This window comes from Stegodyphus dumicola, chromosome 7 (assembly GCF_044657685.1).
Source record: "Stegodyphus dumicola isolate Sdum_Otavi_A_Nest chromosome 7, ASM4465768v1".
Lineage (NCBI taxonomy): Eukaryota > Metazoa > Arthropoda > Arachnida > Araneae > Eresidae > Stegodyphus > Stegodyphus dumicola.
In genome coordinates this window covers 64,830,035-64,842,476 of record NC_140774.1, presented here as the reverse complement: position 1 = coordinate 64,842,476, position 12,442 = coordinate 64,830,035, and the positions used below count along the sequence as shown (strand labels likewise).

Sequence of the window (12,442 nt, the reverse complement as noted above, 5' to 3'; positions counted from 1 at the left end):
CGAAACTGTTATTAAATAAGTGAAGGAGGAAAAGAGCGTGAGCGTGTACTTCCAGGCTTAACTCTAAAAGCTTCGATTTTCGATGGCGATGATAGTGCGACGAATATATAAAATATTCTAGTGTATGGAGATTGTTTTCTGAGGTTGCATCGGAACTGCTGTTTCAGAATATAACTGTCCCGACCATTATTGGGACTGATGTTATCGACTATGTGTTACAAATCACAGCTTGTTTCTCGGTAAATGCTGCAAACATAAAACAAGAACATTACTTCCTGTTTCCGTAGTTATTCTGTGCTCACGTTAGCATTCTTACTCTTGTCTTTACGTGTAGAGATTATATTGCAATTAAATATGTCGTTGATTATAAATATGCTGTAATCAATGATTAGGAGTAAACTTATGTTAGAGAGACGTTATTTTGATCTGCTATCTTCTATGTAGATTTTGATGATTATGTAAATCTAATCGTTTTGTTACTATGTCAATAGGTAAAGGTGTTAAGTTCCAAGATCATTATTTATGCACTTATTGTGAACTATGTATGTTAATGGGAGCAAAAGGAAATATTGAGATTTTAATTTTTTTTATCAAATCGAACCTAGATACGATATATTTGTAACTGTGAAGAGAAATTTAAGCAGTCCAGTTAACGCATTGTGCTAAATTATTCATTTAGAAGTCAGATTAAAAACTATATTTATTAATGAGAATCTGATTCTTCAGATTTTCACCTACACAACAAAGTCACTATTACATAAAATTAAATAACAGCATCGACATGTATGTTTTAAGAAAGTTTCATATAGTGCGTTGTAGAGTCTTTAGGTTATTTTGCAGCTATAGACGTGCAAAATGCGCAATGCCTCGCCGGGACTCGGACCCTGGACCTCTCGAATACGCTTTGAGCATGTTTCCAATTACTCAACAAAGGTATTCGGAAAGGAAGGAGAAAATACCTTATAACGAAATTGCCATTAATTTAATTATAAATCTGGAGGCTTTAAGATATTGCGTATATATGTTACCGTGAAAGACCAAAATTGGAGAATGTCGACTTTCACCGGAGAATGTCAACATTCACTAAATGCGTCGGTGAAAGATTGAATATTGCACTACATTCTTGTACATTCGGACCCTCGCCGGTATATGTAGACAATCACAGATATGCTCTGGTGTAGGTCGAAAAGAGAGGAGTATATGTACATGCTGTCATTGCAAAAGGAAGTGTTCCACAAATAAATGCAGTTGTAAAAGCAAGGACCTCTTGTGAAATTCAAAGTGTAATAATAGTTTATGTTGTTGCAATAAATAAGATTGGAATCACGTAATTTGTTAAGTTTTTAACTTCTATTATTTTCCTTTCTCATTTTGAATGTACTGTGTGTTTTAAGTTCTTATGTTCTTAAGTTCTTATTTTAAGTCTCAAGTGCGTTTTTTCGATACAATTACGGAGAAAAAAATATAATATTCTTATATGTTCAACATTCACCATTTACACATGGTGAATGTCGTCATTTACCGGTGTAAGTCAGAAATAAGAGTATTTGGAAAATATTTCGGACATACACCAAGCGACTATGTGAATGTTGACATTCACCGGTGAATGTCGACATTCTCCAGATTTCGGTGTTTCACCGTAATATATATACGAGATATAGATATAGACATAACATATATACGTATATAGATATAGATATAGACATAACATATATACGTATATAGATATAGATATAGATATAGATACATGTTTCTCTTATTTTTATAAGCATTCGGTTTGTGTGTTCTCGCCTAGGATAATTTAATATTTACAAAATATCTGTTATGTTGTTTTTTCGATGGGCAATTAAACGTTTTTTTATTTCCTTATTAAGAAGATACTTCTTTCATTAATGATAGGTTAAACGGCATTCGCGCAACAGGTAATCTACAGAGCTGTAGACCTGCATCTATAACAATAGGTGACCTATCCTGTGTTTGAATTTTGTTATCAGTAGGAATTATGTGATTTGGCCTTGACTGTCAGTGAGTATGAATTGTGAAAAACGTAAACAAAGATTGAATCTATTTCTTATTATAAAGAAGGGGTGCCATTTGCTTACGTTATTTTTTAAAATATCAAAATATTTCGTGGAATCATGAAAAACACTATAATTTAATGATAGAAGTTTAATATTTTTTTAACATAAATAAAGCCTTGGTTTTTATTTTGTCTATTCTAGACAGTTTTATTCTGTCTATTATGTGTTTCAATGGCAGAAATATAATAATTTATCGAAAAAGAACAGAGTCTTAATTTTATTTTATTTCTCTTCTAAAACACAATATTTTAATGCTAAATGTTTAACAGTAATGTATCGAAAAAGATTCAAATTGTTTTCTCTATTTATCGATGGATATGATGTGTCCTCTTTAGGACCATATCAGAGCATTATTCTGGTAATTTTATATAATATAGTAATCTGGTTACGTAATAGAACGTTAGTACATATAATTTATATGTATTTTTATTTATTTATAGTCTGCTGCTTTTAATGTTATTTAGCATGATAATATTATCAGTTTCTTTTGTTTTCGTTATGATACTTAGGTGGTATGTTGCCAAGTGCAAGAATAACAATTAAAGTTTTTGAGTAATTTATAATGTAAAGAGAAGAACAGGTATCGATTTTGTGAAACTTTTTTTTGACATGAATGAAATCAAAGTACATTTTCATCCGAGAATTAAAAAACTGAAAAAGAAATTATCTGAAATTTATGTTTTCAGAAGTAAAAACTACTTTTTTAAAATTTCAGGATCATCATAATTATATCAGACATTAATTTAGTATCAGTCAAAGTTAATAACAGAATTCTAGAGCCTTTTTTTTTCTTGTCTTTCGACATAATTTTGAAACTTAACTATTGGTTCATATTTATAAAGCGCTGTACAAAAGCAATAGAAATTTGGACTGTTTTATAATGTTGATTTATTCAGTACAAAAATTTTATTAATAGGTTTCTGTTTTCTTTTAATTTCCTTTTTTAATGCTAATGCTGAATAAGCACTTCTTCTGCAGGTTTTCCTTACTGTACTAATTATTGAATGGCAAAATTTAAATATTAGTTTTGCCAATTTAAAAAATATGTTGCTTATCAGCCTAGGAAAATGTATTTTCTCCTTGATTTTTTGTTTGCACATTAGCGATACAAAAGAGAGTGAATGGTGCTGTTGATATTTTGCAGTAATTTAATTAGGGGAATATTCTACATGTATTTATACTTTATTTCATACTGTAGCATATAAACATTTAATACCTGTTATATTTATGCATGTTATTTATATAACTTTATACATACAAAAGAAATGAGAAAACAAAAGCAGTTAACTTTAAACTGAAACATTTCTTTTCAACGGAATTTAATTTTATGCAACATTTTTTTTTTTCAATGTCGAGTCTTTTAGCCGATTTCGGCTTGGCCAGAAGTGGTGGTCACTTTATTACGGAAGCACCCAATAGGTGGGCCACTGTTGCCTCCTATGAAGGGACAGACAGTTACAATCATATTTCCTCCGAGCACTTTGGTATCGCAGTCGGTTTTCCTAACCACTATACCGCTTGGGCGGCTTTTATGCAACAATTAATGCACGGTTTTGATAATGGGAAATAAAAAAATATTAATGTTTTAAGGGATGAAGCAAAATTTGTATGCCTTATTATACTTTTTATTACCATTTTATTTAAAACTGAAGAATTAATTACATACTCTCCTTTGAGGATCAAATTGCAATATATTTTCTTTAGACTGAAATTTATTTTTCTGTATATTTTTCATGAAAAATAAAATTTCATTGCCGTGAAAACGATCCAAAACAGTGCGATTAATGCTCTTAAATGACTCATGTTTGTTTAAGAGAAAATTGTATGAAATAAACTATTTAGGAAGTTTTTGATTTATTTCAGCAGTTCTTTCGAACTTTTAACTGATATTGACTGTATGTGCATTAATTCTTAATTTATTAACCTTTATAATAATAACAAAAAGAAATCCTTGATAAAAAAGCAATACTTTCTTACCTTTAACAGGCTTTGAAAGCGCTTAGATAAATTAGGCATGTCTCATATACATAAAGCTTAGAAATTCTAAAACACAAGCAGAATTTTAATTATATCATCAATACAAAATTTCAAAATTTATCGGAATCAACTATTGTATTTTTGAAGAATTTCAAATTTTCATTAAGCAATAGATAATGCAGTATTCCCGCTTACAAGGATACAAAATTATTTTTAAAGCAGCTAGTCATATAGTACTAAACAAGAAAGTGACTGCTAAAGATGACTGAGTTAATTCAATTGCAAATTAAGCCAATAATAAAAGAAACTAGCGTGCAGACGATCCTGTAAATATACTGCTAAAACTTAAGTGTGCCCTGCTTCTAAAGTTGTCATAAGCTGTGGATTGTAATTAATGTAAATTTTCAAAATAGGTAGTTAACGAATGATTCTTCAACCCTCTACAGGTGACATAATAAAAAGAATGCTATACGTAACACAGCCAATCGGTCCACTTTATCTTACCTTCTCTAATCCTATGTTATCTGTGTTCCAGGCTATGACAGGAATTCCGAGGTACCCTGTTAACTGAAGAAGGTATTGAGCAGATGCAGCATTGCTACCGTACACTTCGGCATTGGTTAAGTAGAGGATGGCCACGACATTTTCAGGCAGCATCTCATTACACAGAGCATTCAGCACTACAGTGGGACTAGGATCCAAAGGCAAGGGTACGATCAAGGGTTTCAAACTTATCTGGTATTTGGAGAAGAATCTCGCATTCTTTCCTGTGAAGAATATAATACATAATATAAGATTAAATTAAAATAACTTTTCACATATGTCAGTACAATTGTAAATTATTTATTGCTTTTAAACAGAATATCTACTGCGAAATGGCAACAGCTAATTTCTGAATATCGTTCTTTTTATATTTTATTCAGATGAAGTACGATTGAAATGTATATCGGTACGATGCAGTAAGAACGTCTGTTAGGTTATGTATGTTTACGAATACGTTACGTGTAGGTTATTAAGTTACGAGTACGATTTATCTTCAAATGTTTGTTCGTCTTTTAAAATCGTCTTATGAGTAATTAATTTAATTACATAAGGAATATAAGAAGCGGGATGAAGCTTCAAATATGATTGGACTGAATGGGCACTTCAGTGAAAGATAGTCCTTATGCTGTAAATAAAAATCGACACTGTGGCCAAAGGTTCTCTAAACATCACTTCATAGCAAGGCATAGACAGAATGAAGAAATTAATGATAATCAGATCCAAGAGAACGTAGATGATGAGCAGTAACTACAGCCTCAAAGGCCCGTACGAACGCAGTTATGTCGTCCTTTCTTCAGGCAATATCGTATTAATCTTATAAGGTATTTCTCCTGCCTTCGTGGTGTAGTGGTTCTGCACGCTAGGCCGGTATTCAAGAGATCCGTGGTTCGATTCCCGGCGAAGGCGATTGCTCATTTTTCATCTTGCCTGCTTCCAAAATACCTAATGTCTCTTCAGTGGCGCCCGAACTAAAAGAATGTTGAATGATGATTCTTCTCATCCAGGATTTGGCGATTGGGTTCCCTAAAAACTCCAGTCGCCCTTTAAAAAGGGGAGTATATAAGGTATATCTCCCACCTTCCTAGCGTGCCTTCGTGGTGTAGTGGTTCTTCACCCTGGACCGATATTCCAGAGGTCCGTGGTTCGATTCTCGGCGAATGCGGTTGCTAATTTTTCCCCTCTCTTGCTTCCAAAAATTACCTAATGTCTCTACAACCTATCCGTAGACTTCCACGAAACTTTGTACGTGATGGAAGTGAAGATGAACAAAATGAAAGAAAAAACGAAGAAAGAGCTCCAGATGGTGGAAGAGACAATCATTTGACTCCTAGACGATTTTGTCAAAGGTTCTTTAAAAGCAAAACCCGTTATCTTAAGAATTACACTGAATGCAGCCAAAGTCGAACGGAAGAAGAAACAACTAACAATGATTCCGAAGATGATGAAGATGACGATAGATGACGAAGAAAAGCAGCTACGTGGTCAAGGCTCTAGAACTTGTCCACTTTACAGACCAAGAATGGATTGTCGAAGGCTCCACCAAGGTGGTTCCCGTCCTAGAAACAGATTTTCGGAAGCCATCCTTTCCAGAAATACAGAAGAAAATAACGACGATGATAATGACGAAATTAAAAAGCAACAACCTAAGCGAACAGTGCGAAAATCATTTCGTTATAGAGACTGTATGTAGGACTTATAGAAGTTTTTAAAAATTATATTCCATTTTATTTTTCTCGTACTTATTATTATACTGTTTTGTTGTTGTTTTGATGTATGCTAAGATTTGAGTCAATTGAGGACAACTGAAAAGTCAGGATGGTAGAATGTTATCACAATTGTAAATTATTATTATTATTAGACATAATATCTACTGAGAAATGGCTGCAGTTAATTTCTGGATGTCGTTCGTTTTATATTTTATTCAGATGAAGTACGATTGAAATGTACATCTGTATGATGCAGTAAGAACGTCTGTTACGTTATGTACGTTTACAAATACGTTAAGTGTAGGTTATTAAGTAATGAGTACGATTTCTCTTTAAATAAATGCTTGCTTGTCTTTTCAAATTCTCTTATGAGTGATTAATTTAATTTCGAAAGGAAGCAAGCACATACAACTTTCGAAAGAGAGGAGTTAACTGCTCACTCTTTCTGTCCTCATATTCCTCTCTCCCTTCTACACACGACTTACTTCTTGAAATGCGTAACACATCGTTTGAGTAAAAATTCCTTTACTTTGAACTATATAATGCCTTATTTGTTGACTTTCTCTTCGCAGCCGATCAATCAGTTTTATTTCCAAATGGCATTTTCGTGTTACCAAGATACGTAGCTCTTAACGTAACCATCAATGAATGTTGTCTGTAAAGAAGAAAATGTCTCTAGGAAACAATAAAGTTTGTGCTGTACTTTTTTATACTTTTAGCTATTATTTTATGATGCGTGTTTATGGCTTATTTTATGACACAGACCTTGATGTATTGTTTAAAGTACAACATAAAACTCTGATATTTCATTTCTTCCTATACTGTTCTTATTTAAAATATGTATTACTTTTAACGTTTCTGACTGGTCATAGCTCTCTTAGACAGATAGGAGGAAGTGGTTTCAGGTAAGGTAAATAGCTTTGTCAGGTTTAAAAACTGAACACATAAAGGTTAAGATAAAAACTAGAAAAATTTTAAATAAAAGTTACATTTAAGTTAGCAAATGCTAACTACTGGCTTCAGAAAAATGAAACGCATGCTTTTCGTTTATACTAATGAGGCACCACGTTCACGTGTCATGCAAGAAACCGATCATGATAATAGAATCTGATTAAAATAAGACCTTTAAGTATAAGCGAGAATAATAATGAGTTAATAATGAATTATACCCATCCCATATTACGTGGAGTTCTCTAACGAAAATATTAGGTCTAATAAAGGACAAATAATTTCAGGAGCTAACTGCGATTAGAGAAAAGAATCAGCAATTCAACTTTTCAGAAGTGGGCCTCAGCTATGCAATGTCTTTGCTCTCATCAGTCAGCCGAGAGTTTAACCTCTTGTCCGAGTCCAGATTATAAAGTTTATTATATTTCATTTTTAAATATTTGATCATGCTTCCTTTTGTGACATAAATTATTTTTGACTTTTACTTCTTTGTTAATATTATGCATATTCTTATACTTTGCATATTTTTTAGCTATTTAAATGTTATATCTTCAGGGTTTATGATTGCTTTTCTTTTGAGGATACTTTGATGTACATTGAAGACGAATACCAAATTCTGCTGTGACATCTACGACGTTTATACAGCCTATGCATTTCTTGAGTGTGTGTGATGTTTTTGTGCAGAGTTGGTCAAAAGTGTTGAAATGTTGCAGTGTTTTTGAAGCTGCATTTTTGTATGACTGAGAACTGAAACAAAATCTTCACTATCGAGGATTTACTAAAGTGCTCAAGTTATTGACTAACCCTTGCAACGCAAAGACTGATTTCCCATTAGTTTCTTATTATGTTCCACTCCGCTGCGATCTTAGGCTATGATCGAAGGCTCCGGATTGTCTAAAAGCCATAGAATCTCTTTTCTGGTTTGCTTCCAGCATACCTGTTAACCGTTAACTTTTTCAATCTTTATGGTATTTTAGGTTCATTAGAGTATTTTTTAACTCCTAATATAAATGTTTAAGCTAATTAAGTTAATTTTTTGTCACCACGGTGTTCTTAAGTACCTCTTATTCAGGAAACATTTCCCAGCACTGTCACTATTGATTTATTTCCAGCTATTTTTGTTTAATGAAATACTGCTACAAAAATGACGCAAAGCCGAAACGCTTTAATTAGCATAATTATTCTGAAAGACATTAATTAGTGTTCCTCCGTATTTTATCGCTTCAGATACAAAACAAAATCCATCGCTGCGTAAGAGAGCTGTAAGCATGAGAGTTCTCTATTTTTTTATTCATTATCTAATGATGTTGGGGAGGAAATGCCTCATATCTTCATTATCAATTACCGAGGTATCGTGTTCTTCAGCCTATAAAAAATACTACATCTCGACCGTGATATGTATGGAAAGGAAACATTTTAGGCAATTTATATATAATTATTCAAAACTGTTTAGTTTTTATTCTGAGTATTACTCTTCACGAAATTATTTATTTCAGCATTACAGTTGGTCATTAAACATGATAAATAGTTTATACAATTAATTGCGCTTTTCAGAAACTGTTAAAAATTTAGCTAAATATGGTGGAAATTTTATAAAAATATAGACATTAAATATAAATTCCAAATTTTAAAAATGAAAAAATATATATATATATATATATATATATATATATTGACTTAGTTAAACCTGCCTTTGGTCGCAAATGAGTTCAGGCAGTGGCGGTTGTATAGCAGCTCATATGCTTTAAATATTGGCATTATAATGTATAAATGTCAATATTTTTAATAATAATTATAATTGCGCAGGCCTAAAAAAAGAAAATGATTGAAATTGTAGTTGTTCCTATTGTCATTTCACATTTGAGTTCAGAAATAAATTATACATATAAATGACATATACATTTGTCTATCATATAAAATTTTGTGTAAATATTTCACTTCATTTAAAGTTTTCTAATAGTTTTTTACTGGAAAATATACGCACATTTTAAAATAATCATAACAAATTTGGAAGGAAAAACTGAATTAATCAACAGTGGATTAAAAACTAATTAATTTATAATAACTATAAATATTTAAGCATTTAAAAATTTTTAATAATTTGTATAAATCTTTACGTCGCTTTTTTATACAACGGAAACAAGTATGCTTTTGATGATATTAGCCATTTTGTACACTTCCAAAAGTATATAGAAATTTGACATTAGTCTTCACACTTCGGAAATCTAGAATCGGATCGTGAATAAAAAATTGCGGAAGCTTTGCAGCTCGTCAATAAGCTAGCTTCCTATGTTTCATACGTAAATGAGGTAAAGGAAGACAACGTAGGGAACTTAAATACTAGCTCTCTTCAATCGGACACCAAAGGCACTTTAAGTGAAATAGTTGTTATCAAACCGGGATAGTGGTTAGCAACGTTGACTGCAACACCGAAGGGCCCGGTTTCAAACCCCGGAGACGTCATGGATGTTTGTAAATGTATAGTATTTATGCGGCATGGGGGCACTTTAAATATACGGTTAGCCGAAAGCCCTCTTAAGAGTTTTGTAATCGAGGTAGAGGAGTGAAAGACTCTGTTACCTGTCTCTCCGGACTGCTTTCCATCAAAATTGAAGGCGGAATTTAGCAAAATCGTACTCAAGTACGGTGCTCAAGGCTCTTGCCAACGACAGACGCTGTTCTTTACTCCTTGCTGCGATGAATTTCGTAGCCTTATCTGATGTTTATTACAGACAAATGAGATAAGTCACAACAACAACAACAGCAGAATAAGACCAGTAGTTTTTTTTCCCCAAAGTTTGTTGTAGATTACTTTTGAAATGGCAAAACAAGAATAATGGATTCCATAAAATAAACACAGATTTAAATACTTAATGGAAAGACAAATACCTTGAGTAAGCGTTCTTAATTTATGAAATTAAAATATAAGATCTCCTTATATTAGAATATAGTACCTACTTTTAATTTAATAAATTAGAATATTAATATAATATCTAAAATTATAATATAAAAATATAAGTAACGCTATTTGTAACTTTGCTATAATAAATAAATCCTATATGTTATAATAAATAAACATTGCTATAATAAATAAATCCGATTGAAGAAAATAAGTAAATCTAAATAACACCCACAAAAGCGTCAATACAGTGACCATAAGTGCATGATTCGTGGGGAATGCTTTACATACTTGGTCGGTAGTGTGATCAGGTGAGCAGGTTTATAATTCATATGAGAATCAGAAAGAAGGGAAAAAGGTAAATGAAAGAAATGTTGGAAATAAACACTATTGGATAAATGATATATAAATGTTGGAAATAAAGAAATGCAGGAAATAAACACTAGCCGTTAAAAATATATATATTCAACCTATCAGCAAGCGTAATATAGATGAAGGCTTAGAGAACATAAAGAAACCATTTCATATAAACCACTGTGTCATAAATCCTTTTTCGAATACATTGAGGGGACAAATGGAACTAAATACACCTGCGAAAACATTAATTCTTCAGCAAAAGTAAGTTGAAGGAAGATACTTTTACCGGTTAAGTTTGGCTCCCATACCGTAATATGGAAGAGCACACGTTGCTGTTTGTCTAAGAAAAATCGATGTTTTCGAGGACATGTCTAAAGAAAATTGACTCTTATTCACGTACATCTATGAATATTTGAAGAAATCCACGAAACTAACCAAGCCTTCGCCTATGTTCGAACCTACCACGCAGAATATTAGTAGTATTTAGCAGTCTTAACCATTTGGCCACTCATCGGATCGTATTTTACCTAAATTAGAAAACTAATTAGGAAAAGTAAATAATATGAATCCTTAAAAATTCATATTATCCTTAGAATTAATTTGAAGTTAGAAACTTAGATAGCTTAAAATAACATCATTATGTTTTTTCGTATGACAATAAGGACCTGACTGTATAGCTAAAACTGAATATAGGTTGCTGGACTTCGAGTCCTCAGAGTGCTGAATATGCATAAAATTTCATATTTTATAAATTCACACACAAAAAATATCCAAAATAGTTTAGTGCAGTAAATGAAATGGAAACGGACTACCAAGATAACATTAATGAAATGTAGGATTGTGGGAATTTAACAATTGTGAGTCGCAACTCTTTCTAGCAGTATCACACGAGACGAAGAGGGAAAAAACGTAGCTTTACTAATCAAACGACAACACACTGCCAACATAAAAATGTTTCTTTTATAAACAGTTGTTTTAAGGTGGCCTTAATGTTAAATCACTATATTATGATTTATCATGAATAAATATTCATAATTTTTACGCCAAAATAATAAAGTAATGCTATATACGCAGAAACGTACTCACGCTTTGTTCTTAATCAGACAGTTAACATGAAGGCAGCAACACGCGTTGGATATTCTATGATAAATACAGCCTAAATCTTTTTTAACCGTTCAATGCAACTTTTTTTTTTTGAATTATTATTTTTATACTTGCATTACAGGGTTTCCCTTATTTTGCATAACAAATTATTATAAGTTTGACATCTTTCCTGAACCTCTCACTTTTCTCCCGCATTTCTTCGCCAGGATGCAAATTTTGAAAATACGTGGAGTGAATATTTAAACGGGTGAATCAAATTAAAAATTATTAGTTTGTTTAGAGCGTTTTTCTCTAGCCAGCGAAGTTTGTTACGCTAAGTTGCTGATACGCCGTTTTGGCCATTTAAATAAGTATCACGCCGGATAGGTTATTAAATGAAGCTGAACTTAAATTGTTAGTCCATCACTACTCTTTATCTTTGAATTGATTGTGTAACGATTCTTGGGCTCTACCGGAAATTGTCGGTGTCATTGCAAGCAGGACGTGCTCTTTCAAGCAAGACGTGCATTCATGCAAATCGTAACAGAGTTTGACGAATAATAAAGAGTTATTTTTACAATTCTTCTGTGTAGGTACGTTTTACGCCTGTGCAGGAAGTCGCCATGTTTCTTAGTAAGCACGTTGCACAGTTCATGTTACCAAAGAGAGTACGACGACCCTACACCATATTCTCTGTAAAACTTTCCTATAATATCTAGTACAGCATCTAATTGCATGAAACGTATGTAAATAATTCTATACTTTATGCAATGCAAAGTTTAATGTGATAATACACCGTTCACTAGCAGCACATGATTACAATATATTTCCTTCAAGGGCCTTGTATG

The 12,442-nt window shown here is 32.3% G+C and overlaps 1 protein-coding gene across 3 annotated transcripts in view; it reads right to left on the bottom strand.

The window, feature by feature from the left end:
• The window catches only part of LOC118188575 (glutamate receptor ionotropic, NMDA 2C-like), a 938,424-nt gene that overhangs the window by 431,188 nt on the left and 494,794 nt on the right, over positions 1–12,442 (bottom strand). For all 3 annotated transcript variants that reach the window (XM_085820356.1, XM_085820357.1, XM_085820355.1), the window contains one exon: positions 4,563–4,825. In XM_085820356.1, coding sequence (XP_085676482.1) covers positions 4,563–4,825 — 263 coding nt within the window. The remainder of the gene's footprint in view (positions 1–4,562; positions 4,826–12,442) is intronic.